Source organism: Puma concolor, chromosome E4 (genome assembly GCF_028749965.1).
Source record: "Puma concolor isolate L17-30 chromosome E4, mPumCon1.1.hap2, whole genome shotgun sequence".
Lineage (NCBI taxonomy): Eukaryota > Metazoa > Chordata > Mammalia > Carnivora > Felidae > Puma > Puma concolor.
The window spans coordinates 4,635,046-4,662,815 of record NC_141683.1 but is presented as its reverse complement, the minus strand read 5'-3'; the positions used below and the strand labels follow the sequence as shown (position 1 = coordinate 4,662,815).

The 27,770-nt window shown below is 62.5% G+C and overlaps 3 protein-coding genes across 5 annotated transcripts; 2 read left to right on the top strand and 1 right to left on the bottom strand.

The window, feature by feature from the left end:
* On the top strand, window positions 1–17,991 carry IGSF9 (immunoglobulin superfamily member 9). 3 transcript variants are annotated; one of them, XM_086694125.1, is made up of 21 exons: window positions 1–123; window positions 2,122–2,376; window positions 2,613–2,801; window positions 7,510–7,662; window positions 8,345–8,499; window positions 8,772–8,889; window positions 11,036–11,177; window positions 11,275–11,420; window positions 11,515–11,657; window positions 12,732–12,872; window positions 13,289–13,405; window positions 13,584–13,734; window positions 13,940–14,063; window positions 14,306–14,481; window positions 14,743–14,993; window positions 15,169–15,253; window positions 15,360–15,536; window positions 15,761–15,803; window positions 16,117–16,977; window positions 17,238–17,365; window positions 17,530–17,991. In XM_086694125.1, exons 2-21 carry the CDS (start codon window positions 2,319–2,321, stop codon window positions 17,709–17,711), a joined length of 3,540 nt encoding a protein of 1,179 aa, XP_086550251.1. In that variant the 5' UTR covers window positions 1–123; window positions 2,122–2,318; the 3' UTR covers window positions 17,712–17,991. The 3 variants fall into 3 exon arrangements, with proteins under 3 accessions (XP_086550251.1, XP_086550253.1, XP_086550252.1); XM_086694127.1 differs by lacking the exon at window positions 1–123 and adding an exon at window positions 301–318; XM_086694126.1 differs by lacking the exon at window positions 1–123 and adding an exon at window positions 518–609.
* LOC147572261 (uncharacterized) lies at window positions 9,290–21,877 on the bottom strand. The gene is made up of 6 exons (XM_086694128.1): window positions 21,737–21,877; window positions 15,741–15,876; window positions 12,559–12,607; window positions 12,117–12,434; window positions 10,826–10,895; window positions 9,290–10,721 (listed from the first exon to the last, which is right to left on the bottom strand). The coding sequence occupies exons 1-4, from the start codon at window positions 21,832–21,834 to the stop codon at window positions 12,406–12,408; spliced, it is 312 nt and encodes a 103-aa protein (XP_086550254.1). The 5' UTR covers window positions 21,835–21,877; the 3' UTR covers window positions 9,290–10,721; window positions 10,826–10,895; window positions 12,117–12,405.
* Window positions 19,706–26,684, top strand: TAGLN2 (transgelin 2). The gene is made up of 5 exons (XM_086694129.1): window positions 19,706–19,810; window positions 24,485–24,691; window positions 25,099–25,273; window positions 25,581–25,683; window positions 25,936–26,684. The coding sequence occupies exons 2-5, from the start codon at window positions 24,512–24,514 to the stop codon at window positions 26,075–26,077; spliced, it is 600 nt and encodes a 199-aa protein (XP_086550255.1). The 5' UTR covers window positions 19,706–19,810; window positions 24,485–24,511; the 3' UTR covers window positions 26,078–26,684.
* Window positions 26,685–27,770: the final 1,086 nt, after the last annotated feature.

Here is a 27,770-nt window from a genome sequence, read left to right as displayed (position 1 = left end):
CTCGGCGGCGGCGGGCGGGGCGCGGCGGTCTCCCTGGCGACGCGGGCGCTGGGGCGCCGGGCGGGAGGCGGGCCCGCCCCCTATTGTGTGGCTGCGGGAGCCGGGCCGCGCGGCGCCGGGCAGGTGAGGGCGGGGGCGCTCCGGGGCAGGGACGGCCGCCGGCGGGGCTTGCGAGTTCCGGGGGAGCCGAGGCGGCGGGGGCTGGGGGCGCCGTGGGATTCTTCGGGGGAAGCAGAACTCGAGTTGTGGGGAGTGAAGTGGGGTTTTGGGGGGGCGGGTCGGGGAGGGGGATTCCCGGAGAACCGGAGGCGACTGGAGGTAACGCGTGCGTGTGTGTGTGTGTGTGTGTGTGTGTGTGTGTGCGCGCGCGCGTCGGTGCAGGGGGGTGGGTCTGGGGGGGGGGTGTCCAAAAGCAAGGGGGGGAAGTTCAGGGGTCCGGAGCAGGCGAAGGAGAAGGGAATTGAGGGTGGGGTATCCGGAGAGTATTGTGGGCTGGGGCCGGAGAATTTTCGGGAGGGCGATTCCCGCGGAGAGGATGGGTGGGGACTCTGCGGGCGACGGGAAGGGAGTGCCTGGAACCGCGGAGGACCTGGTGCAGTTGGAGATCAGGTGTGGAAAATGGGAATTTGCGGGGAGGTGGGGGGGGGGGCTGTGAGAAGTAGGGATAGCAGGAATTGGAGCACTTGGTGGGGAGACCAGACGGGTGAGGGCATGGGGAGGGGGCGCGGTGGGCAGAGGAGTTGGAAGATCATAGGGAAAGCAGAGGAATGCTGAGGAAACCCGGGTTACTGGGGTGCTCGGAAAGCTGAGCCGCGAGGGAACTGGGGCTCCCATCCGTTTGGGAGAAGCCCTGTCGGGGAAGAATGGGAGAGCCCGCCGCGGGCAGAGGGAAGCCAGGGGAAGGTTTGCTGGTGAGTCGTGCGGAGTTACATGCGCGGGGCCATTAAGTAGAGGCAGGGGTCGGGCTGAGAGACACGGTGGGGGAGGGCGGGATGCTTTACAGCCAGTCCGGGACTGGGAGGCCGGGAGCGGGGTGGAGGCCAGAGCAGAGTCCGCTTGGATCTGCGGGGGCCCAAGGCCGCAGCAGTCCCGCCCCCAGCCCGCTGTGACCACCCTCTGGGGCCCACAGGAGTTCCTACCCTGCGCACCCCAGGGCTCACTTTGTACTCACTAGGGACTGGCAGGCTTCCGGCTTCAGGGACCATGCCTCTAGGGCTGGGGAAGGGAAAGCCTGGCAAAGTCTGGGCCCTGAGGACACTGCAGGAGAGCGAATGGGAAGCTTTGGGGTGAGGCACTCGGGTCGTGCTGTCTGGCGGAGCGAGGGCTGCTTGGCAGCATCATGAAGGGAAAGTGGTGCCAGCTGCCTGTCCCGGGACCTGCCCAGGCCTGGAGGGTGCCGTCCCGGCCCCCAATTCCAGCAGGTGGGGGAGGCATCTCCTCTCCCCGCTGCCTGACTCAGTCACTGCTAAAGCAGTGTTGGGAGGCTGAGTGCAGAAAGAGATACGGCGTCCCTCCCCAGCTTCCAGGAGTCACAGAGGCTGGGGAGGTGGGCAAGGGATTGTGTGCGTGGGTTCCCTGGGGGCCGCTTTCTGGGGGTTCCCGCCCAGGTTTTGCCCTTCACTGGCTCTGTGCCCCTGAGCAAGCCCTGAGCAGGGTCCTTAATTGTCACTGTGGGGTGAAGGAGTAATCCTGGTTCTCCCTGGCGATCTGCTACTTGTTATCAGCATCAGGACTAGGGAAAGAACAGAGAAGAGGCTGAGCCATGGGGACCCTTCATCTCCCATTTTCTGACAAATCTTTTTCCAAGCTCAGCTTTCCGGGCACGTCAGTAACCCGGGTTTCCCCAGAAGGCTCTTCAGATCTTTCCAACTCCTCTGCCCCACCCTCCCCGTGTCCTCCCCTGTCAGGTCTCCCCACCCAGTGCTCCCTGGTTCCCCCAGAGCCCCCACCCCGGCCCTTATCCCCCAGGGCGGCAAGATCTCTGGTGTCTGCGTCCCTCCCCTGCTTCTCTGCTCTCCTCTCTCTTCGTTTGCTCTCCTCCTGGCCTGTCTCTGACGGTGGGGTTTCTTCTGGTTCCCAGTATTGGCCCACTCGGCATGTTGCCTTGCGTTTTGTGTTTAGATCTGGTGGTGTTCCAGGGAGCGGCTGCATCAGGTGTTACGTGAGCCAAGCCCTAACCGTGCAGAAGAGTGAGAGCTGCAACTTGCTACCGGATCAGAAGGCATCCCTCCCGGGGCTTGCTGGGCTGTGGACACCTCCCGGGCCCCTCCGTCTGGGCCCCGTGGATAGGAGGGGCCGGCCGAGCAGGCAGCTGGGCTATGGTTTGCTGCCTCCGTCTGGCCGTCCTCAGCCTGGTCATCAGCCAGGGGGCCGACGGTGAGCCGGATTCCCTGGGCTCAAGAGCTCCCCGCCGCCGGCCTTGGAGTGGGGGGCATTCCCCGGGGCGGGGGGGAGGGGGTTCTCTGTGAGCACGCGGGGTAGGGGATGAAGAGCGCTGGTTCTGGAGAAGTCGAGGCTTCTCTCAGCCACTTCACAGAGTCCTAGGGATCGCACAGAGACCCTGAGGGAGCCTCCTGTCCCAGCCCTGATTCTGGTCCCTGTTGTCCGCGCAGGTCGAGGGAAGCCTGAGGTGGGGTCAGTGGTGGGCCGGGCTGGCGACAGTGCGGTGCTGGGCTGTGACCTGCTGCCCCCGGCTGGCCGGCCCCCGCTACATGTCATCGAGTGGCTGCGCTTTGGATTCCTGCTCCCCATCTTCATCCAGTTCGGCCTCTACTCTCCCAGAATTGACCCCGATTACGTGGGTAAGACAAGGGGGATCAGGAGATACTGTGAACACCCCAACAGAGGGGGGCTGGGTGGGGGACGGGCAAGACCTCTTCTTAACTGCTCTGCCTTCCCCCTCCCCCACTGCGTCATGCCAGTTGGGGGGCTCTAGGCGGCTGGCAAGTGGGTTGACGGGCAGCAGGGTGGGTGGGTCTGTGGCCTGTGTGCTTCTCCAGCGGAGGCTGGGGGGGGGGGGTCTCCGTCCAGAGGTGCGTGTGCACGGAGGGTGGGCTGGGGAGGTCCAGGGTCCCTAAGGGTCAGGGAATGGATGGGGCCAGGCTGGGTTATGTGGCTCCTGTACTAACGTATGGACCCTCCCCCCTCCCCCGGGGCTGCCTTCCGCACCCCTGCTGGCTCCCTCAGAGGGCTGGGCTTCCTCCTAATCCCGAATGGAGTCTTAATCTGAGCGGTTTAGTGCAGGCCTCAGAGGGCAGCGTGTGGGAGGCCCCGAGGCGAGGGCTGGGGGCTGCTGGGCCAGACAGTCTTTAGAGGGAAACCCAGGAAAGGCCACCTTGGGGACGCTGATGGGGGAGGGGACCCCCACCTTTCCCCTCTTTAGTTTGAATCCTGAGAGCGGCTCTGAGATTGGCTGAGCTGTCCCTGAGGGGCAGGCTGAGCTCAGGCAGGTGCCGCCGGAAGGAGAGTTTATTTTCAAACCGGGGGCAGTTGTTGGCAAACAGCCTGGTGGGAGCGGATGTGTCTACACAAGCCCCGTGAGAGCTGATGAAAGCAGGGCCCAATTAGGACAAGTGGGGTAAAAAAAAAAAACAAAAAAAAAACCTGGCTGTGCCCACCAGCCCGCCCTCCCTGTCTCTGCGGGGCCGGGGCTGGGCCGGGAGGGGTTTGGGCTGAGGGCTGAGGCTGGGTAGATACAGAATGTTGCCTGACTGAGGACGGGGCAGGGGCAGGTGGAGCGGAGGAGGGAGAGGAATTTTCCTGGGATTCCTAGCTGTCCTTCTCTCTACCCATCTTGGGGTCCCTCGGGCAGACAAGCCGCTGGCTGGCCGGCTGGTCACTTTGCTACCTGTGGGTTTCCTTTCTCCGTGTCGCTCTGAGCTGCGGGAACTGTGAGCGGTAACCCCTCGGGGCTTCTTCCTGCCCCTGCCCTTAGTGCCCACCCCTGCCCCCGCCCCCCAGTAGCTAGTCCAGCCAGTCTGGGGAGTCGGAGCTGGGGGGGAGGGCCCTGTGCCCATTAACTCTCTTACTGCCTCCCGTCTAAGGGGCCTCTCGGCCTTTGTGCAGGGGACTCCGAACCCGCAGTTGCTAAGCAACGGGAGGTGGAGGTTGCTAAGGACAATGCCGTCCTGTCATAAGCCCTCTGGGCAAGTGAAGGAGAGATGGTCTGGGACTGCGAGTGTGAGGCTGGTGGCCTAGAACGTGGGAGGGACCACGCCTGAGACCCCAGCTCCCAACCTTTGAGGACTCCAGAATCCATCTGGCGGAGGGGCCGGGATTTACAGACTAGCACAAAGTGGTGAAAAGCGGTATAAAACAGGCTGGGATGCCTTCCTAACCCTCGCGCTGACTTGGTCTTTGACTTTCATGCTGTCTTTCTTGGGAACTTTGGGACAGCGCGGCTGGCAGAAAGGCATGAGTTTTCTCTCTGTCCCGAGTTGTTTGCTGCAAGGCAGTTCTCTTTTTTTTTCTTCCTTTTCTAGTGTTTATTTACTTTTGGGACAGAGAGAGACATAGTGTGAGCGGCGGGGGGCGGAGGGTCGAGAGAGAGGGGGACACAGAATCTGAAGCAGGCTCCAGGCTCTGAGCGGTTAGCACAGAGCCTGACGTGGGGCTCGAACTCACAAACCGCGAGATCATGACCTGAGCTGAAGTCGGATGCTTAGAAGTCGGATGCTTAACCGACTGAGCCACCCGGGCGCCCCAAGGCAATTCTCTTATTCTCAGAACACTCCACCCTCCAGGCCTCTCCCCTTTTTTCCTGCAAAACCTTCCTTGTGGTCACAGCTCCTGGGAAGCAGTAGTCCTCTCGCTTCGTGGTCCTTGGAACCTCTGAACACAGCAAGGAGCATCTCTTGAACTGTGTATGTGAGCTTGTACATGCACGTGCGTGTGGGTTCTCTGCCTTCTGAGAGCTGGAGAGAGCAGTCAGTGTCTCCCGCTTCCTTTACGCACCCCTGCGTGTGCGGGGCGGGGCAGGGCGCGGCGGGGGAGGGTCTGAAGCCCACCAGGCTGTGGCCCTGCGGGTGGAGGGTGGGCCTACGGGACTCAGGAGGACTCAGGACTGCCTGCCTGCCCCTGGCCATCTTCCTGTGCCGTGCCACAAGTCTAGCAGCCCTTATCTCCCAGAAAAGGGAGGGCACGCAGTATGCCTCCTTGAATGTTCAGATCCGCAGACATTTAGAACTGTTATCCGCTGACCACCAACACCCTGAGTGGGAACACCCTGGATGTGGTCAGTGCGGTGTGTCCCGAGCGTCACTTGATCCTAACCCCATGGTGCACTGGAAAGTGTTCCGCATCTGGAGGAAGAAGGCCTGACTTTGTCACTTACGAGCCGTGGGATTTTGGAAGGAAGCTTCGTGTCCGTCCTTTCCTCTCTAATGGATTTCCTGCGAGGATTAAATGTTACATGGTCCACATTCAGTGCTCAATATCCCTTCCTCTTCTTGCTTTTTTCATAGAGCTCGAAGATAACCTTAATGAGAAGTGGCTATCTTATGGAACTTAAGGGGACTTTGCACTCTGGGGTCGCAGGGCTCCGTGGCCACGCAGATGGGGGTTACGGAGGAATCCCGAAGGGGGTGTGTGTGGAAGGGTGTGATCGTGTTAAATATTTACCCGCAAGGCCTAGGCTTATCTCCTAGGTGGAGATTTCAACACCTAGCCCTGGAAACAGGTCCGCCCATCCTGGAGAGTTCACACCCCTGGACCTCATCCTTGGAAGGAAAAAGTCCCTTGCCTAAGACCACCACGCCAGCCTCAGCCTGTTCAGTCTCCTCTTCTTCCCTGACGGCACTAGATTATATCCCTACAGGCTTAGTTTATATTTCGGAAAGATCACCCTGGAGGTAGAAGGGAAGCAGGAGGACAGCTTCAGAATTTCTGGTATTCGGAAGGCCAGTCGGGGGCACCGGCTGGTTGTTGGGAGGGGGCACGTGCTCAGGGACTGTCTCAGAGCAGTAGTTGTTCCGTGTCAGCCCAAAGATTTAGAAAATCTCATTTGTCCACATCGAAAGTCAAGGTGTGGTGGGCTGATGAATGTAACGGAAGGTGGGCTCGGGGCCAGGAGGCGTCGGGGTGGGCTGTGGAGTAAGTCGAGAGATCCTCCGGGACCACACTAAGGTGACGACAAGACAAGGAACAGATCAGGGGGCAGAATCTCAAAGCCGCGCTGAACACGCAGACGTGGGCGGTGACGGAGAGGGGTCTAGGCAGTCCCAGGTGCTGGCAGGGCGGTGTGATGCGCGGTGGGGCCAGCCGCTGCTGGGGGTGGGCGGAGAGGACCTGCCACCAGGTAAGGGGAGGCCCGAGATCGAGTCCCGCTTCTGATTGCACACCTTGTGCTCATCCGTTTGTTCGGTATGTGAGCAGTGAGCCGCCCGCCTGCCCCGCGTCCCTTCCCCCCTCCCTCCCCAGCCAGATTTGTCTTAACCTCTTTTTCCGGATGAAACCCGAGTTGGCCAGTTTGCCCAAGGGAATACAACGCAGAGCTGGGCTCTGGGTCTCCCTGGCTCCCGAGTGTGGGCCTCTCTCACTAGGCGGCACTGCCGGTGACCCCCGAAGCTGTGTGGGGAGGGGGCCGAGGGATGTGGGGGGCAGCCTCAGTCTGAACCTGGTGGCGTAGTGGATGCTGACGGAGGGTGGGCGTGAGTGTCTGCCTGTGCTGTGGCCGTGTGGCTTTGTGGAGCTCCGTGTGGCCAGTCAGCCGGGGCCCCGGGTGCCCTGGGGCGTGAAGGGATGGGGTGAGGAGGCTGCTGACCTTGCTGCCTGGCTGGGCTGGACTCTGGCCACCCTAAGGCGCTTAGGCCGTTGATAATAGCCCCGAGGGATTAGGGGCTTTGGTAGGCGAGGTCTGGGTCCCTGCTTGGGCCCCAAACACTGCTGAGGTTTCCAGGGCCAGTGCTCTGGCGGGAGGGGTCCTCCAGGAGCCATACGTTGCCCCTCCGAAGCGCCCAGGGCTGGGGCAGATCCTGTAAGACTCACGAGGAGACTAAGTGTGGCTCTTAATTTTTTTTTTTTTTTAAATGTATATGTATTTTTGAGAGAGACAGAGACAGAATGCGAGTGGGTTAGGGGCGGAGAGAGGGAGACACAGAATGCTCCAGGCTCCGAGCTGTAAGCATAGAGCCCGACGCGGGGCTCGAACTCACGAACCGCGAGATTATGACCCGAGCCCAAGTTGGACGCTTAACCGACTGAGCCACCCAGGCGCCCCTAAGTGTGGCTCTTAAACCGCCCTTCTCCCAACGGTCCTTGAAGCCACCTGCGGTTCAGTAGGATGTCTTGTGCACCTGCTACCACTCTGGGTTTCTCTTGGTCTAAACTGGATCTCAGCTGCTAAAAGGCAGGAGTGATCCGGGGCTGAATGGAGGGATCTGCCCTCGGAGACCCCAGCCTCACCCGTGTCTCTCCGGTCCCCGCTGGATCACGGTGACTGGAGGAGACAGGGCCTCGTTCTTGACCTCTGAGAGTAACCAGCGTGACCAGGGTTTGGGGCTCCTCCCCCAGGGCGAGTCCGGCTGCAGAAGGGGGCATCTCTCCGGATTGAGGGGCTCCGAGCGGAAGACCAGGGCTGGTACGAGTGCCGAGTGCTCTTCCTGGACAAGCACAGCCCTGAGGACGACTCTGTTAACGGCTCCTGGGTGCACCTTACAGTCAATTGTATGAGCCTGGGGGCGGGTGGGGGGGGGCCGCGTGATGAGGACCTTTGAGGGGGGTGGTTCCGGGGCCCCACCCTCGCTGACACTCCGGTTTGCTGGCTCACTGTCTGCATCTTGCCCCTCCCACCGCCACGCCTGCCCTCCAGTGTTGGAACTTCCTCTGTCTTCCCCGTACCTGCGCCTCTGGCCGGGAGAGGGGAATGGGTAGGGGGCTGCCGGGCCCTGAGCGAAACACGGCTCACGTGTTGAGACGGCGTTTTGTTTTCTCAAAACACCTTTTCACCCAGGACCTCATGAATTCTCTGTCAACCCTCAGAAGGAAGGAAGGTCAGAATCCTTCCCCTTTCACAGATGGGGAGACTGGATCCTGCCGCTGCCTAGGGGCAGAGCGGAGTCTGGACCCAGGCCTCCGGACCCCCAGAGCAGTGCCAGGGGCCACTAGCACTCCCCCGGCTCTGACACCCCTCCTGTGCACAGCCCCAGTTGCTAAGTCCGGAGGCCAGTGTGGGGATCGGCTGGTGCCACCCTCACTTGGCCTGAGCTCAGCAGGCAGGGTGGCCCTGGGCTGGGGACTCCCGAGCAGTGGGGCCGGCCGGTGGGCTGAGGCCTGCAGCCCTGACCGGTGTCCCTGCTCTTTGGACTGAGAGCCCCTCTGGCATCCCCTGATGCCTCTCTCTCTGCAGCACCCCCTCAGTTCCTGGAGACCCCTCCCCAGGTGCTGGAAGTTCAGGAACTGGAGCCTGTGACCCTGCGTTGTGTGGCCCGTGGCAGCCCACAGCCTCATGTGACTTGGAAGCTCCGAGGACAGGATCTTGGCCAGGGCCAGGGCCAGGTGCAAGTGAGTCCCGGGGCTGGGCTATGTGGGCCTGATAGGGTGTGAGGGGGCGGCTTGGGGGCGGGGCTAGAGGCCCAGGGGCCAAAGGCCGAGCTGGGAGACTGGCCAGGGAGGGACGCCTCACTGGCTTCCTGAGCCTGGGGTGCTGCTGCCCTCTGCCGGCCAGACTCGGAAGTGCAGGGTCTGAGGCCCGCGGGAGGGAGGGAAGGGGAGGCAGGGGGCGGGGCGGGGGTGGGGTGGGGAGGAGGAACCTTCCTCATCCCCTCCTACCCTAGGTGCAGAATGGGACGCTGTGGATCCGGCGGGTGGAACGCCGCAGCTCTGGGGTCTACACCTGTCAAGCCTCCAGCACCGAGGGCAGTGCCTCCCACGCCACCCAGCTGCTGGTGCTAGGTGCTCTGGTGGGGGTGCTGCGGGCCGGAACTAGGGACCTGTATGGGGGGGCTCTGACCTGTGGCTGGGGGTGCACGTAGCAGGAGAGGACACAGGGGCGTGGAGAGAAAGGAAGCTACCAATGCAGGCTGGTGCTCTAAAACCACATCTCTCTCTCTCTCTCTAATTTTTTTAATGTTGTATTTAGTTTTGAGAGAGTTCAGGCAGGGGAGGGGCAGAGAGAGGGGAACAGAGAATCCGAAGTGAGCTCTGCGCTGACAGCAGTGAGCCAGATGGGGGGCTCGAACTCCCCAACCGTGAGATCACGACCTGAGCCGAAGTCGGACGCTTAACCGCCTGAGCCACCCAGGCGCCCCTCTAAAAACCAGCATCTTAATTTTATTTAAAAAAAAATTTTTTTTTCAACGTTTATTTATTTTTGGGACAGAGAGAGACAGAGCATGAACGGGGGAGGGGCAGAGAGAGAGGGAGACACAGAATCGGAAACAGGCTCCAGGCTCCGAGCCATCAGCCCAGAGCCTGACGCGGGGCTCGAACTCACGGACCGCGAGATCGTGACCTGGCTGAAGTCGGACGCTTAACCGACTGCGCCACCCAGGCGCCCCAGCATCTTAATTTTAAAAGGAGCAGTGAATGGGCCCAGCAGTGTGGTGTGTAACCCCCCCCCCCCCCCCGCCCCCCAGGTTCTCATCTATATATAAAGAGGTTCATATCTACATTTTAGGACTAGGTTAAGAATTTAATCAGGTTCAGTTGAGTACAGTGATCAGCACTTAGTAACTCCTGTCCGAGACCTTCTGAAGTCTAGAAGAAAAGCTAAGAGACGGCCTGGACTCTGCCTTCGGAGAGCCTCTTCTAAAGGGAAGGCAGATGAGTTAGTGAAGTGTCACTTTTCCCTGGTTCTGTGGGAAGGCAGCGCTGAGGAACTGTTAAGGGCCAAGCCCGCCAGGGTCAGGACGGCCTGAACGAGTCTTGCCTACCCTGCTAACTTTGGGCCCTCACTTCTCTCTGCCTCTCGGCCTCCACTGCTTCATCCGTGGAGACAGTAATTCCTGGCACAGAAGGCTCTTGTGAGGATTAAAAGAAATGGTGCAGGGAGGTGCTCAGCGGAGCGCCCCGCATGTCTGTCGTGTTCTATAGGCCCCCCGGCTCGGATCGTCACCTCCTATTCCCGACGACCCAGGCAGCGGAGCCCGGGGAGGGGAGAGAGCAGTGGGGTGGTAGAAGGGAGAGACGGATTTGCAGGGATGATGCGGCCTGGCCAGATGCTGTGGGAAGAGGGTTCCAGACGGGGTTCGGAGAGCAAAGGCGGTGCAGCCAGCCCGGGGCACGACACGCCCACCCTGAGCTGAAAGGGTTCTTAAGGGTTGGCGAATGAAAAGACAGTTGGCCGGGCCGGGAGGGGTTGGATCCTGAGTGCCCACGAGGCTGGATCGAGAAGTTCGGGCTTGATGTGGTGGGAGCCAGGAGTTGTGAGTTCTTGAAAAAAAAGATTTTTTGAATGTTTATTTATTTCGGAGACAGAGAGCATGGGTGGGGGAAGAGCAGAGAGAGAGGGAGACACAGAATCCCAAGCGGGCTCCAGGCTCCTAGCTGCCAGCACACAGCCCAATATGGGGCTCGATCTCCCAAACCGTGAGATCATGACCTAAGCCAAAGTCGGTCGCTCAACCGACTGAGCCACCCAGGCGCCCCAGGAGTTGTGAGTTCTTGAACAGAAGCGTTGTGTTCTGGCCAAAGGGGGTGTCTCTGTGCGAATGGCCGCTGGAGTGGCCAGACGGGGGAGCCTCGGTCGGGGATCGTGCTGTATCCGCTGGCGAGGTGTTGGGCACCTGCATTAGGGTAGGACACGTGGAGGTGATTTAGCAGGCGACAGCGGAGGGAGGTAAAGGGTAAATGAGCAGAGAGTGAGCCTGCCTCCCCCTCCCCGACATACACGCACACGCAGGTTCTAGGCGGGGGAGTCCGGGTGAATTGGGTTGTCCCTGGTGGGAAAGGGATCTGGTCTGGGGAAGAGAAGGAACTTGCGTTAGGTACAGGGGTTAGGGCTGTTTCAGTTCCCCTATTCCAGAGGGCAGATGGCAGGAAGAACTGTAGAGGGGACCTCAGGGCTGAAGCCTCTCTCTTCCCATGTGCTCCCCCACAGGCCCCCCGGTCATCGTGGTGCCCCCCAAGAACAGCACGGTCAATGCCTCCCAGGATGTTTCCTTGGCCTGCCGGGCTGAGGCGTACCCCACCAACCTCACTTATAGCTGGTTCCAGGACAGCGTCAACGTGTTCCACGTTAGGTGGGGCTTGGGGGTGGGCGGGGGACCCGTGGGCAGCCTTGGAGGAGTCCCCCGGCTCAGCGAGCCTGGACCCCTGCCCACACGTGCCACGTTGCAGCCGCCTGCAGCCCCGAGTGCGGATCCTGGTAGACGGGAGCCTGCGGCTGCTGGCCGCCCAGCCGGACGATGCGGGCCGCTACACCTGCGTGCCCAGCAACGGCCTCCGGCGCCCGCCCTCGGCCTCTGCCTACCTCACTGTGCTCTGTAAGCCTCACCCGGCTCCCTCCCCAAGCCTGCTCCCTCCCCCTGGGCCAGGCCAAGTTCCTGCCCCACAACCTGCCACTGCTTCCCCCACCAGACCCAGCGCAGGTGACAGCAATGCCTCCTGAGACCCCCCTGCCCGTAGGCATGCGGGGGGTGATCCGGTGCCCGGTCCGCGCCAACCCCCCACTGCTCTTTGTCAGCTGGACCAAGGATGGGCAGGCCCTGCAGCTGGACAAGGTACAGACCTCCGGGCGGGGGAGGGAAGGGTGTGGCTTGGTGTGATCCTGGGCAGGCCAGCTGGGGTGGAGTTAGCTCAGTGTAATTCAAGTCCGTGACTAGGGATACACCCCTTCCCCGGGGGGGGGGGGGGCTGTGTGGGGGTGTTTGTGGAGGAGCACAGCATCCGTCCTGAAGGAGGGCACAGCCTAGAAGGGGTAGGACAGCACAGACACTCTGCTGGAAGGCCAGGGCTCATTGAGGACAGATCAGCAACAACTTCTGGGACCTTGGTGATGGGCCTTGGGGTGGGGGGGGGGGTGGACAGACATTCGGAGCAGGAACCAGGGCCCCGAGGCAGGAAACGGTACCTCGCGTGTAGGGCGTGACGAGTCCTCGAGTCTGGGGGGAGCCACATGCCCGTGGGTACACGGTGCTGCGGAGAAACAGGTTGGGGCCAAGAGGGAGAAGCGTGGGTACAAGCAGTTGGGGTCTTTGTCCGCCCTCGTGGGCGACCACCACATCTTTTAGTCCTAGTGTCCCCGTCCCCGGGGGCTTCTGCGATAGGAGGACTGGATACGTTTTTGTTGGAAGTTACAAAAAAAGTCTGCAGCTGTTGAGCAGTGGTGCGACAGCATCGGAGCTGTGAGCGGGAGTTGAGTCTGTCGGGTGGACGGAGGGCAGAGTGGACACAGGGAGAGGGGTTCAGAGGCCGCGAAGTGGTCCAGGTGAGAGGTGAGGGGGTCCTGGGCGTGGACGGGCTTCATGCCTAGATGGAGGCCTTCCCGGAGGAGAGATCTGGTGAGCAATTCGATGGGGGAGTGAGGAGTCCGGGTTAGTGGGGACAGTGGGGCCCTTGACAAAGAACAGGGAAGGCAGGGAAAGGAAAGGATTTGGAGTGGAAGATGCTGACTTTCATTACCGGGGTGCCGGACACCCCGCCAGGCAGGGCTCAGCTCCAGGGGGCGCCGCTGGAAAGAGAAGCGTAGGCCTGGAGTTCAGAGAGGGGTCAGGCCTGGAGGAGGAGTCCTCTGCAGGGATGTGGCCTTCTCCTTCCTCCCCAGCCTCTGCTGAACCGCTTTCACTTCCCCGCAGCTCCCTGGCTGGTCCCAGGGCCCCGAGGGCTCCCTGATCATCGCCCTGGGGAACGAGGATGCCCTGGGAGAATATTCCTGCACCCCCTACAACAGTCTCGGTACTGCAGGGCCCTCCCCGGTGACCCGCGTGCTGCTCAAGGTGAGGGTGGCTGCGGGCGCCCTGGCGAGGGGGGCAGAGCAGTCACTTCGGAGTCCAACGGTGGCGGCGGCGGCTGTCAGACTCCGTGCTGGCGATTTCTGTAGAGGTGGTGCTGGCGAGGTGGGGCGTGAGGGGCGCGTACGTCCCCAAAGTAAGATACCTGCCTGCCCAACTCGCTAACCTTGGCCTCGAGGAAAAGGGGGGTGAAGCAGAGGAGAGGGTGAAGGGTGTTCCGGGGAGGTGTGTGCCCCCCAGAGAGGCCTCCCAGACCCCCATTTCCCTCCAGCCCCGCCGGGGAGCAGAGACAACAGGTAGGGAGACCCTGGGAGATGGGGTGTGATGGGAGCCCCAGAGAGGGGAGCGGCCCTTAGACAGCAGTGCGGGAGGCCCCTCCCAATGCCAGATCTGGCTTGCAGGCTCCCCCAGCTTTTCTAGAACGACCTAAGGAAGAATATTTCCAAGAAGTAGGGCGGGAGCTGCTCATCCCCTGCTCTGCCCAGGGAGACCCCCCTCCTGCTATCTCTTGGGCCAAGGTAAGGCTCCTAGCCCCGCTCTGCCCACGCGCACACGCTCTGCACCCCTGCCTCTCCCTGCCCCTCGTCATTCTGCGGGAAGGAGGGAGCCATCGGAGGCAGGGTGGGGAGGACGCTGGAGCTGCCCTCGGTGAGGGGTGGCCGCATGTGTCCTCAGGGCTGACCAGTGGTTCCGTAGGTGGGCCGGGGGCCGCAGGGCCAGGCCCAGGTGGGCAGCAACAGTAGCCTCATCCTGCGACCGCTGACCAAGGAGGCCCATGGGCGCTGGGAGTGCACCGCTAGCAATGCTGTGGCCCGAGTGGCCGCCTCCACACATGTCTACGTGCTGGGTTAGTGGCTGGAGAGCAGGCTGGGGGCCAGAGGAACCCATGTGGGACAGGGGACGGGAGAATCATTTGTGGAGGTCCACATGGGGATGGGGGGCAGGGGGCCCTGGGATGATGGGTTGGAGGTCAGAGGCCCTGGGAACCCTCCTTAGCTCTTTACCTGACCAGCCTCCCCTCCCCCCCCCCCGACTCAATTCCCCCTCCCCAGGCACCAGCCCACACGTTGTCACCAATGTGTCCGTGGTGCCTTTGCCCAAGGGTGCCAATGTCTCCTGGGAGCCCGGCTTTGATGGTGGCTATCTACAGAGATTCAGTGTCTGGTATACCCCACTGTGAGTGATCTGCTGCTCCTGTCCCCCCACCCGATTCCCTCTGGCCCTCTGCCCTTCCTCCCACCCTTCCATCCCAGCCCCGCCCTAACTCCGCTGCCCTGTTTCCAGGGGGATCTTTGGTGTTCAGGGCCCAGGTCCTGAGATCCTGGACGGCTGAGGGGAGGGGACAGGTCGGTCTCTGGACTCCAGAGCTTCCTGGCCCTCCTAGTAACGAAGTCCCCCCGTTTCCTCATGTCCTCCAGGGCCAAGCGTCCTGACCGAACCCACCACGACTGGGTGTCGCTGGCAGTGCCTGTGGGGGCTGCTTACCTCCTGGTGCTGGGGCTGCAGCCCCATATCCAGTACCAGTTCAGCGTCCTAGCGCAGAACAAGCTGGGGAGTGGGCCCTTCAGTGAGATCGTCTTGTCTGCCCCCGAGGGTGAGAGATCTCCCCCCGCCCCAACGCCAGCATCTGACCGGACGGGATAGGACTGATAGGGCAAACCTGGATTTGGCACGACCTGGGTGGGAGGGGGCAGAGGAGCCGGGCAGCTTGCGGTCCACAGGGGTTTATGGAACGTGATTCGGGGGTGTCTTTAGGGGCTCTGGGAGAATGGGCTGAGCATGGAGTTGGGGGCGGGGAATAGAGGGGTTGGCATGTTGTCTGCCTGTCCATCTCATGCCTGTCTGCCCTGCTTAGGGCTTCCCACCACGCCAGCTGCCCCCAGTCTTCCGCCCACTGAGATGTCACCTGCCCTGTCACCTCCCCGAGGCCTGGTGGCAGTGAGGACACCCCGGGGGGTGCTCCTGCATTGGGATCCCCCAGAACTGGTCCCTAAAACACTGGATGGCTATGTCCTGGAGGGGCGGCAAGGCTCCCAGGGCTGGGAGGTGCTAGACCGGGCCGTGGCAGGCACAGAAATGCAGCTGCTGGTACCTGGACTCATCAAGGTATGTGTGGGAGGCAGGCACCGGGGGGAGGTTCCTCCCCGCGGTGCTCCAGGCCCCGGCTCCGTTCCCCAAACCTGGGCTTCTCACCCACCCTTCCCAACTGCACGGTCTTTCTGGACAGAGCTGGGGTGGGCGGTGCTGGGTCCTGACCCCCTCCCCGGACCCCCCCCCCCAGGACGTTCTGTACGAGTTCCGCCTCGTGGCCCTCGCAGGCAGCTATGTGAGCGATCCGAGCAACACGGCCAACGTGTCCACTTCCGGTGAGAACCCGGCGGGAGGGCAGAGCGTAAGCACGGGGCGGGGTGGGGGGGGGGCGCTGAGCCCACTGTCGCGGGCACCGACCGCCCCTCGTGACCCCTCGCCCAGGCCTGGAGGTGTACCCCTCCCGCACGCAGCTGCCAGGCCTCCTGCCCCAGCCGGTCCTGGCCGGCGTGGTGGGCGGGGTCTGCTTCCTGGGCGTGGCTGTCCTCGTGAGCGTCCTGGCCGCCTGCCTGACCAACCGGCGCAGGGCAGCCCGCCGCCGCCGCAAGCGCCTCCGCCAAGGTAGGCCCCCGAGGCCACGCCCCCGCGGGCCCCGCCTCCCGCCCCAGCCCCGCCCCTCCGGAGGTGGCCACCCGCCTCCCGCGCAGGGCAGGTGCGTCCTGTCTGTCCGCACTTGTCTGTCCCCAGCGGGGAGGGTTTGCCGGCGGGTGTTGGGTGAGGCTGTGCGCCTGGGGCTCTGGAGGGCCTGAGGTTTGCCGGTGTCACCTCTGGTTCTGCCCGAACAGATGCGCCTCTTATCTTCTCCCCGCCCGGGAAGTCAGCTCCGCAGTAAGTCCCTCCACCTCCTCCGCTTCCTTCGGCCTTCCCTCTGCGCCCGCTGTCTTGGCCTCCTTGGTGGTGCCTTGGGGTGGGCGGGGAGGGGCGGAACAGAAGTTGGAAGGAGGTGAGGGTGGGAGTGCAGAGGTCCCAGCCTGGGGCTGCCCACTGTTGGCTGTGCGCCTTTCTGCCACCCCTCCACCACGTGGGTCCTGGTGTCTGTTCGCTGTCCCTAGCTCTGCTCTGTTCACCAAACCTCTCAAGGCTGGTCCTGGGAAGGGGCCTGGCTCCCTGCCACAGAGCCGGATCCCCTGTCCTTCCCCAGCTCTGCTCCGGGTTCGGGCAGTCCTGACAGCGTGGCAAAGCTGAAGCTCCAGGGCTCCCCGGTTCCCAGCCTGCGCCAGAGTCTGCTCTGGGGGGAGCCCGCTGGTCCCCCCAGCCCCCCTCCGGATCCTCCACCTAGCCGGGGCCCCTTACCCCTGGAGCCCATTTGCCGGGGACCAGACGGCCGCTTTGTGATGGGACCCAGCGCCGGGACCCCCCAAGAAAGGTCAGGCTCTGAGCGAGCTGAACCTCGGACCCCATCCCAGCACCAGGCCAGGTCCTATGACTGCAGCAGCAGCAGCCCCAGTGGGATGCCCCAGCCCCTCTGCATTGCAGGCATCAGCCCTGTGGGGCCCCCTCCCGAGGCCCCGCCCAGTCCTCTGCCTGGTCCAGGACCCCTGCTTCAGTACCTGAGCCTGCCCTTCTTCCGGGAGATGAATGTGGACGGGGACTGGCCCCCTTTCGAGGAGCCTGGGCCTGCCCCACCCCCAGATTACATGGATACCCGGCCCTGCCCCACCTCATCTCTCCTTCAGCCCCTGGACTCCGCCACCGTGTCCCCCAGGGCAGCGCTTCCTGGGGCTGTGGTCGGGGCCGGGGCCACCCCAGAGCCCGTGTACACGGCACTGGCCGACTGGACACTGAGGGAACGGCTGCTGCCAAGCCTTCTCCCTGCCGCCCCTCGGGGTAGCCTCACCAGCCAGAGCAGTGGGCGGGGCAGCGCCTCGTTCCTTCGGCCCCCCTCCACAGCCCCCTCTGCGGGAGGCAGCTACCTCAGCCCTGCTCCGGGAGACACTGGCAGCTGGGCCAGTGGCCCTGAGAGGTGGCCCCGAAGGGAACACGTGGTGACAGTCAGCAAGAGGTGAGGACAGTCCCTGCCCTTCCCCACCTTGGCTCCAGTCCCTGCCCAGACTGCCCCACCCCTCTCCTAATACACTGTGCCTTCTGGGCTCTCCCACCCTGGGACCAGGAGAACTTGTCTCCTTTTAGAAGCTTTTGCCGAGGTCCGGGGATCTTCGGGGGAAACCCATGGCCCAAGCTGAGTTGGGGGACTCTGGGTTTGGGCTTTTCTTGTCACCCTCTGTTCTTCTCGCCGTACCACGCATTTGTCCCCCGTGACAGGAGAAACACATCTGTGGATGAAAACTATGAGTGGGACTCAGAATTCCCTGGGGACATGGAATTGCTGGAGACTCTGCACCTGGGCGCGGCTGGCCCTCGACCCCGACCTGAAGCTGAGCCAGAGCTAGGTGCGTGAGCCCCCCAGGAAGGCGGTGCAGCACCCCCCCCGTTCCACGTCTCCCCCGTCTGTTCCCAGCCAGGCCCCGTGCCCCAGCCTTGCTCCTCCTGCTCTCCCTTGGCTCATCTGCACCTGTGACCCCCGCCCTGTCCTTGCTGTGCCCCCCTCTTGCAGATGTGAAGACTCCAGAGGAGGGTGGCCTCTTGAACGCTGCCCGTGCTTCTGGCCCCGAGGCCCGCTGTGCTGTCCTCCGGGAGGAATTCCTAGCTTTCCGTCGCCGCCGCGATGCCACTAGGGTCCGGCCACCGGTCTATAGACAGCCAGTGCTCCACCCCGAACAGGCCACTCTGCTGTGAGAGCGCCTGATAGGAGGCTGGGTGAAGGCACACACAGCCTGCAGAGGGGAGGCCCCAGGAAGCCCTAGCTCCGGCCTGGAACACTGCTCCTGCAGCTCTGGTGGTGGTGGGCTTGGGTGGGCTTGCTAGGAGGTGTATATGCCGGGCCCCCGGAGTCCGGGGACTGGGACAGGGATCTTAGATCTGCCCGTGTGTGTGTGAGTGTGTGTGGTGACGGTGACGGTGTTTGTGGTGTGGGTGAGGTTTTTTACAGGTGAATAAAGAAAGTCTGACAAATGTTTCTGTGTGTCTTCTGCCTTTGCATCTGAGAGGGAGGTAGGAAAAGCCCCGAACCCTTAAAAAGGAGGCGGCCCTTCCTGAGTGGACAGGGCTGCACTCAATATCCTTTCAAAAAGCATTTATTGAGTGCCTGCTGAGGGCATCTACTGAAGACCAACCGTTGAGCTAGACGCTGAGAAAACAAAGTTCACGAAGTCAAGCCTTTGCCCTTGGTGAGTTTTTGCCAGTTGGTGAAGCAGGCAAAGAAACGGTTACGGTGTGATGTGATAAGTTCTGTGATAAAGCTAGGTGCTGGATATTGTGGTAGCACAGAGGAAGGAGTCCACAAACAATGAGTGGTTACAGCACGAACTGGGGACAGTGCTTCCCCTGGGGAGCTCCTCACGGGATGGGAGTAACAGTAATAGCTAGTCGTTGCTGAGCACCTGCTATGGGCCAGGCACCGCTCTAGGCTATTCATGTATATCATTTCCTTTTCTGTAACCATGGGGTCGGTAGAATTATCTATTTTCTAGGCTGGCCCGCTGAAGCATAGAGGCTTTAGTCATTTGCCCAGAGGTCACACAGTGGGCATGGTGTAGAGCAGATCAGAAGTGGGTCAAGGGAGGGAAAACATCCCAGGCAGAAAGCACAGAGTGAGAACAGTGGGTCTCCCAGGGAATCACTTGGTGGACCTGGCTCTCAGGGCCGGGCAGGATTGGGGAACGAGGGACAGAAAGGTGGAAGGACACTGGTGGTGGATGTCCTTGGAAGCCAGGCCAAACAGTAGCTTCTGTATTACAGGAAGAACCCCACTGGTGGGTGTAGGCAGGGGCTCCACCCCAGGGGGACTGCTCAGCAGCAGCCAGAAGGGGGGTGCTCCTTCAACCCCTAAGCTATGCTCCCCTCCATTCACAGACACAGAACTGCCAGCCTCCCCCTCCTCCCCCTAAGGCCTCCTCTTCTGATCCCTCCAGGATTAGGAAGAGATGCCGGGTCAGAGAGGAGGAGACTAAGGGGAAGAAATCAGGTCTGAACCCTGGGTCCCAACAGTGGTCACGCCCCCTGGGCCCCGGGGGCAAAGAATGACCTCACTGTCAGTTCCTGCCCAGGCCTGAAGTAGGTGGAGAGCGGGAGCACATGCGGGTACTGTCCTGGCCTGCACCCCGGTACTGTCCCACCTTAGCCAGCTGGAGGTGGGGGGGGGGGGTCTTCTCGTGCCTCCGTTTACCTAACCACCCTTTTTAAAATTTTTTTTTTCAACGTTTATTTATTTATTTGGGACAGAGAGAGAGACAGAGCATGAACGGGGGAGGGGCAGAGAGAGAGGGAGACACAGAATCGGAAACAGGCTCCAGGCTCCGAGCCATCAGCCCAGAGCCCGACGCGGGGCTCGAACTCACAGACCGCGAGATCGTGACCTGGCTGAAGTCGGACGCTTAACCGACTGCGCCACCCAGGCGCCCCTAACCACCCTTTTTAAATCAAGACGCTTCTTCCCACGTAAACACGCCCACAGTCTTGCGCTAATCTTCCAGGCAAAAAGCTTCCCACCGAGGCACACGTTGTGAGCTCCCAGGTGCAGACGGTGGTTCTCCCGGGTGGAGACCACTGCAGCCGCCCGCGTAGACCCGACTCCCCAGACCCTCCCGCCCACTGCCCCTCTCCCCAAGCTCTGCCCTCCGCCCTGGCGCTGCGGCGCCTTTAAAGCCTCTGGGCGCTCGCCCCGCCCCGGGTCCGCCCCGTCCGAGGCGGGAGCCGCTGAAAACCCCCGGCCCGGCCCGGGCGCGCCACTCGGCCCGCAGCCCCCGCCCAGAGTGCGCCGCGCCGGCCCGCCAACGGTGAGCAGGGGGAGGGCGGGGGGCGCGCCTCCGGGAAGCGGGAGGCCCGCGCCGGCGACTTGCTCCCGGGGCCGGCGCGAGGGTCCGACGACGGCTCTGCTCGCCCGGTGCTGTCGGGTCCTGTCCCCAAGCCCCGACCCGGCATTGCCGGGCGATGAGGTCAGGCGAGGGTGCGGGTGCACCGACGGGGCGTCCGTCCGCAACGGGGACCGGGCCGTCGGGGTTGACGAGCGGAGGGCGTCGGGGCGTGGCTGGCGGGCTCCGAGGGACCGCGCGCCCGAGCTTCCCCGCGACCCCTCACTTCCCGGTTGCAGGAGCACGTGCGGGGGCCGCCCTCTCTGTGCCTCCTCCCGCCGGCCGTCTTCCTGGGGACTCGGGGTCGCGGGCTGGGGAGGAGAGGCCCCCGACCTCGGGGGGTGGCCGCCGGCGCGCGCGGGTGGTGTGGGGAGGGGGCTGCTTGCAGGAGCTCCGGTCCACCCCCCCCCCCCCGGCCGGGGCCCCCACCCCGCGCCCCCTGCTGCTGGGAAAGCCGGCGGGGGCCGCGGGCGGGCGGGCGGGCGGGCTGCCCAGACCACTGCGTCACCCCAGCGGCGGGCTGTGGGTGACTCATCTGGCTGTAACGGCCCTGGGTGTGGCGAGGCGGGGCGGCGGGGCCGGACCTGCAGGACCGGAAGTGGACGGCCGCCTTCCCGGCCCCGCAGGCCTCCCAGAGCCCCCTTGCAGCCCGTGCCCGGGAAGTTCTGGGGGGAGCCTGGCATCTGGGAGCAGAAAGGAGCGTGGCGGGAGTGAGGGTCCCGGGGATGGGGGGGCCCAGTGGCTTGGATGGGCTTTCCCGAGTTCTGACCGCGGAGCACCAAAGAGAGGGACAGCTCCCCCTCTCCGACGCCACCCCCCATTTCTCCTCCCTAGTCCCCCGGGAAGACCCACAGCTGCAGAGAAGGCCAAGGCAGGCTGGGGAGGGGGGGGGGGCCCGCCCCGCGGAGGCGGCGCGGTCGTCTTTGGCCGACTGCACCCCCCCTCCAGCGCCCCAGCCCTCTCCTGCCCCCTGGGGATTGGCCTCTACTGCTTTCTCCACCCCAGCCCTTCTCCCTCCAGGATTTTCAGGTATGGGGCTCTCTGGCTCCCGACAGGCCTTCGGTTCCCGGGGCATTTCTTCTCCTGAACTGTTTCCCGGAGTCTGTTTCTCTGCCCCCAAACTCGTAACTTCCCACTCCTCCAGATGCCCCCCCATGGCCTCCGCAGCTGCCCCCCCGCCTCCCCCGCTGCGGGATCCCTTGCACCTGCCCACACCTGAGAATGCGGCCAGGGGCCCCTTTCCAAGGATGCCGCCTGCGGCCCGGTGCCCAGAGCCTCGTCACCACTCCATGTGTGTGGAGTGTGTGTCTCTGCCTGGTGCCCCCACCCTGCCGGGTTCCTGTGTTTGGTACACAGAAGCCATGGCAACGGCCCCCACCTCACCCCTCCTCCCTCAAGCCTTGAGGCTTCCTGTTTGTGCAGCCTCAGCTTTCTCTTCTGCTCACTGACTTGACGGTGGAGGGCTGCCCCGCGTGGCTCCTTGGTCACAGGTGTCCATCATCCTTGCTTCCGCCTGCTTCCTGTGCGCTTCACTTGGGGGACAGGGACCCCCCATCTCGCCCTTTCAGAATAGCCCTGACCCCCCCCCCCCCCCCCGACTCTGAGTTAGGAAGTTCCCCCGCGTGCACGATGAATGGAGAGTCTCTGTCTTCCGCACGAAACACCCCAGCCAGGGACCCTTTCCCTTGACATCTGCGTGGGGTGGGGCGAGGTGAGCGTCCTGCCCGGGTCTCTGGTGGGGGTGGGGGGTGTTCCCGCGCCAGGCCCGCCCCGCAGGTGGTTCAGCGGTCGTCTCTGTTGGGACCCCCAGCCCCAGGCATCTCCTACACCGCTCCCCACCCCAGTAGGCACCTGGCTGTCTTCCCTTCCTTTGAGGGAGGGCTGCGGAAGGTCCCCTGGGCGTCACTAGGGTGGGCCGCTCTAGCTCCAGCCGGCCAGCCGCGGCCCATCGGCTGGCGCCTACCCCAGGGAGCCGGAGGAGAAACAGCTGTGGACAGGCTGGCTGGGCTGCCCCGCCCCTTCCCCAGGCCCCTCCCCTTCCCAGATCTCTGCCCCACAGCTGTGGCACCTCAGGGCTCACGGGCTGTGGCCCCAGAGTGGAGCTGGGTCCAGGCTCCAGAGTTGGGGAGGGACCCTCAGCGTCCTCCCTGTGCCCAGAGGTGGGTCTGGGAGGCCAAGTCCGGTCTGCCCCTGTGGAGGGGACACTGCTCTCCACTGCTCTCCCCCGCTAACCCTGCTGTCTGGATTAATGATTCTCCTGCCCTTTCTCTCCCCGGGCCATCGTGATCCCTTGGCCTCAGGCCACGTGGCTCCAAGGAGACACAGCCCTGAGGCCCAGGGGACCGTAGTGAAGCTGCTCCCAGAAGAGAGGTCTAGACATTGGGCCAAGAAAAGGGGGCTTACTGGTGGCTGCCCTTCATCTCAGGTCTCCTGGACATGCCCCTGTGTGCCAGGGGCCCCGGGCTGCTGGGGCTGGGCTGGGAGGAGAGACACTTGTCCTCCTTGCTCCGCAGGCTTCAGCCTGCCCTCCCCCAGCTGAGTGTGTGTGTGTGTGTGTGTGTGTGTGTGCACGCCTGGTGATGTGGGTCAAGGCCCAGACCGACATTTATCTGGCCCAGCCTTTAGGCAGGGGAAGGGGGGGAAGGGGAAGCGGGGGGGGGGGGGGTTGCTCTTAATGAAGTATAAAAATAACTGATTTGTGGGGAGGATTCCTTCGGGAAATGTGCTGCTGGATAAGCTGGAGTGGAAAGGAACAGCCATGTTGGAGTGCGGGGGAGGGGACTAGCCTGAGACCCAAGGCTGAGCGGCCAGAGGGGTTTGAGGTGACTCTGCCCCTGTGACCTGACTCTTCTCCTGAGCCCCAAGACCCATGGCGGGGGGCAGGATTGTTTAGCCTGGGGTGTGTGGGAGAGAGGGAGCCTGAGTGACTTCAGCCCTTAAGTCTGACCTGGTCTAGAGCCGGATGTGGGGGGCAAGAGTGTCTCCCTTTCCTGTCCTTGAACACAGGTGCTTGTTCTGGGGACTCCCCCTGTATGAGCAGCAGGCAGCTGGCTGCATTTCAGAATGGAAAGGGAAGCTCATTTATAGAGCGGATGGGGACAGGAAGTGAGGTCCTGTCCTTTCTCTGGTCCTGGCTCCCCCTTGCATGAGTAGCATTCCTGAGACAGCTCCATGGGGTCCCGGAGGGGGGACCTAGGTAGTGACGTAGTAGGTGGGGACAGACTGCCCACGGGCCAGGTCTGGAAACCACCCAGTTCTTCCTAAGTGAGGTCCTCAAATGAAGCTAAACCCTCCTGTGCATTTCCCCAACCCTCCCTTCCCTCCCAGGTTTCCCTAAAAATACCACCCGAGGCTCCCGTGTCAGTTCTCTATTCCTGCCCTTGGAAATGAGCACAAACTTAGCGACTTAAAGCACATCGTGCGGCTCTAGAAATCCCCCCGGAGGTCTCACTGGTAAAACCGAAGTGTCAGCGAGGCTGCGTTCCTCCTTGGGGAGTTTAGGGGAGAATCCCTCTCCAGGCCTTGTCCAGGACGTGGGCCTGACCCTGACCCTGACCTGACTCTGCTTTCTTCTTGCTTCTCCTGCTCTGACTTGCCTACCTCCCTCCTTCGCTTATAGAGACCCCTGGCTGTGAGGACACTGGGCCCACCTGGATGGTCCAGGGGACTCTCTCCCCTTCATTCAGTGACATCAGCAAGGCCTTTTTTTTTTTTTTTTTTTTTTTGCCACGTAACATTCACAGGTTCTGGGAATTAGGGTGTAGATGCCTCTGGGGGGCCATGATTGTGCCCACCACAGCTTCTAGAAAGGAAAGTAGAATTTGTTTTGACTGCCCAGTGGTTTCTCGTGGGAGGTTCCTTTTGCTTGCCGAAATCTTTTAAGGACCTACGTAGACCTCCTCTTCCAGGAAGCCTTCCAGGTTGCTTCTGCCCACACTCTCTTCTGCATTTCCGTGATGTAGGGTCTGACTGTGTAGGCCTGTGCGGTATTTGTCGTGTACAAGCCTTACCCTTTCCTGGGTGCTCACTTGGCCTCTTTGTTGGCATTCTGGGACCCAAGGCTTCTGTCTCTCCCGCAACCCCCAGCGCAAATAGAGGTGCTCAGTGAAAGCCAGTGGCTAAGTGAGGGCAGTTGTGTCCAGTTCTCTAGCTCCTGGCAGAGATCTGCCAAGCCATTCCAGGTCCTCCTCCTCTCCCCAAATCATCTTCCTTCCCAGGGCTGAAGGGTTAGAATGGCCAGCTTGCCTTTGCTAAAGCTGACCACCCCAAGTGAGGAGCTGAACCCCCAGGCTTGGCCTCATTTAGCCCAGATTCTATTCCAGTGGGTTTTCTGTCTCATCTGAGTAGTGGGGCTGTTCAAACGAAATCTAATGGGAGGACTCCGTGTAATAAACAGACTGCTCGTCATTGGGTAGGGGGAACCCAGAGATGGCCTGTGTGGCCCCTTAACTGTAGAGCTCTGAGCAGTGCTAATTCAGCCTGTGCCCTGGAGTCAGGCCGAAAGTTCCCTCCTTTGATGGCGGGTCTCGAGGGGATAGGGAGTGTGTCCCTGCAGGCTGCAGAGACCTGACTGCGGTCCTGGCCGTGTCTTCTCCCCAGCTCCCACAGCCACCGCTGCCCTTTGGAATGGCCAACAGGGGACCCGCCTACGGCCTGAGCCGGGAGGTGCAGCAGAAGATTGAGAAACAGTATGACGCGGACCTGGAGCAGATCCTGATCCAGTGGATCACCACCCAGTGCCGCAAGGATGTGGGCCGGCCCCAGCCTGGGCGCGAGAACTTCCAGAACTGGCTGAAGGATGGCACGGTGAGAGCTGGGCCCTTCTGACTGCAAGTGCCCGGGACAGAGCCGGGCCTGGGGGCGCCTGGGGTTATTTCAGCTGCGGAACTGCGGGCACACCCGTCCCACTTCCTCCTCAGCCCGGGCACCTATCTTGCAGAGGACCCGTGTTTTCCTCCCTCCCGTGGAGTGAAAGGGAGGCCCGAGGGGACACAGGGAAGAACCGGGGTGGGGGGGAGGGGGGTGTTCTAGGCAGTGATGCTGGAACAGCAAGGCTTTCACTCTGGGTTCAGAGGCAGGGGCTGGGCGGGCGGGAGCCCGGGCATCCCTCCCGGTGGAGGCGGAGCGCCTTCAGGTAGGACAGGAACCGCGGGGGCTGAGCGTCTCTGGCAGCAGCACGGCCTCACCTCTGCACCCCTGCTGTCCTCACCCAGGTGCTGTGTGAGCTCATCAACGGGCTGTACCCCGAGGGGCAGGCCCCCGTGAAGAAGATCCAGGCCTCCACCATGGCCTTCAAGCAGATGGAGCAGATCTCTCAGTTCTTACAGGCGGCCGAACGCTATGGCATCAACACCACCGACATCTTCCAGACCGTGGACCTCTGGGAAGGTGGGCCGGGGCCGGGGGCGCCGTCACCCTGGAGGCCAGAGGCTGGGCTAGGCAGTCTTGAAGGGAGAAGGGGGCGGGTTTCTGGCACCTCGCGGACGGGTGTGTGTGTGTGTGTGTGTGTGTGCATGCATGTGCGTGTGTTTCATGGAGGAGTGGGCCGTGTTGGGGGTTGGGGTGGTGGAGGGTGTGGGGATGAAGAGGAGAAGAATTGGGAAGCCAGGCTTGCTGACCACGTGGGTGGAGGTGGAACCCCGGCACGCAGGGCCCCGGCACGGCCGAGGCCAACACACCGCCTTCCCTTTCCCAGGAAAGAACATGGCATGTGTGCAGCGGACGCTGATGAACCTGGGTGGGCTGGCGGTAGCCCGGGACGATGGGCTTTTCTCTGGAGATCCCAACTGGTTTCCTAAGTGAGTATCGCGGGGCGTCCCGGGCCTGTCCCTGTCCCTAGAAAATGGTCCCGCTCAAAGCACGTTTACATCCCTCACCATCCCGAGTCCTCGCTGCTCTCCTGGGACGGCAAGGGACTGTCCCTTCTGAGACACGGGGAGGGAGGTGGCTCCGGGGGGAGCGAAGCTGGCGGCAGCACCCGAGCCCCCAGGGAAGACACTCGCCGGGGCCGCCTCCAGCCCCTTTCTCACCAGCACTCTCTCTCGGCCCAGGAAATCCAAGGAGAACCCTCGCAACTTCTCGGACAACCAGCTACAAGAGGGCAAGAACGTGATCGGGCTACAGATGGGTACCAACCGCGGGGCGTCCCAGGCAGGCATGACTGGCTACGGGATGCCCCGCCAGATCCTCTGATCCCACCGCGCCCTGCCCCGCCCTCCCACGGATGGTTAATATATATGTATATTTCAGCAGTGACATTCCCCGAGAGCCCCTGGGGCTCGCAGACTCCCCTCTGCCAGGGCGGGGGCCTGGCCTGCCTCCTCTGGGGGGCACCCGACAGCGGGCTCTCCCCCTGGGCTTACTAATACATTCCCTTCCTCAAACCCACCCAAACTGGACCAACCACAACTGGCCTCTTTTCTCCTGGGACCAAAATTTGGGGGCCTCACCACCCCCCAGCCGCATACCTCTTCACTTGCCCTTTGGCTTCTCTCCCCACGACCCCTGAGCTCCGTGCCCTCAATCCATTCCTTGGCCGGGGGTCAGGGACGCCGCCTTCCGGCCTTCCTTCCGCAAGCATGCCTCGCCCCCAGCTGTGGCTGCAGGGACCTAATTTATAGGGAGAGGCCTGTGGCGGCCGCCTCCCCAGCCACAGCCGGGCTGCGCTCACCACACGTCAAGGCAGCCGGCCCCTGGCAGGGGTCCTCTTGGCTTCCCATTTTCCATTCCCCTTGCTGTGGCTGGGGCTTGAAAAACCTGAGTTTGCTGATTTGAATAAATATCTCTGCCTTTTTTTGGATGGACTCTGGTTGTGTCTAGGGCCGTGAGCCCTCCACTGGGAAGGGAGGAAACGTGGGGGGCATCGTGGTGATTGGTACAGGGGAGAGGGATTTCGGATGAAAGGCTGCGATCCTCACCCCCATCTGTGATTTTCTTCCCTGTTCTCTGGCTCCCGTGGTTTAGGTGAGGGTAGGTTGGGGTTGAGGACGGGGCCTCGCAGCTGCCCTTGGAGGGTATGCGGGAGGTGCCCACAGCTAGCCGAGGGACTGGACATCCCACCTGGTGCTCCTGGTCGGCCCCCTCCCCCAGCCAGAGGAGGGTGGGGCTGGGCGGGAGGACCCTCAGGCAGGCTTGGGACAAGGTGGCCCCTGTCCAGTTGGCCAGATCAGCTTGGGGGCTAGGGGCCAAGGGTGCAGTGGTGGGGAGGAATTGACAGGCTCTGAGTGAGCAGGAAGTAGTCAGTGGTGGTGGCTGGAGGGAGGAAGCCTTGTTGATTGACCCCACGTGTTTGGGAGAGCAGGCGGGAGCGCTTCCCTTCTGGGTGGGTGGCCTCGTACCAAGATAACCAATCTTGGGGTCAGGCTGTTCTGAGCTGGCCCTGACCGAGGCATGGGCGTTCCGCCCTGTGGTTTCCAGCTCCCAGGTGTCGCCTTTACCCCACGGCCTCCCTGTCACACCCTGGGTCTTCCTCGGAGAACTGGACAGACCCCGGGCCAGCCCCCCACAGTGGGTTCCTCCCTCCCCGCTTTCTCCTTCAGGGCAGCTGTTTCCTGAGGGGGGCAGAGCCACAGCATTGTGCCCAAGGGTGACTTTCATTCTCCTCTCACTGCCCTGTCGTGGCGACTTCTGCCAAGGAGTACCTCCTATGTGCTAGGCTCTGTGCCTGGGGACATTAGCCCCTGATCCTGACGCCATGCTGCAGGGGGAGATGGTATTTGCTTGGGGGCCGTGGTCCCTCAGGCTGAGACACAGATAAGATAGGCTGCAGCTTATATGCAAATTCCCAGGGGATTAGCTGTCATCCTGCCCCTTTGGTTCTGGAGATTCTGTGGGATGCTGGAGCCAGAGAGGGATGTCATTGCAGAGACAACACTGAATTCACTAA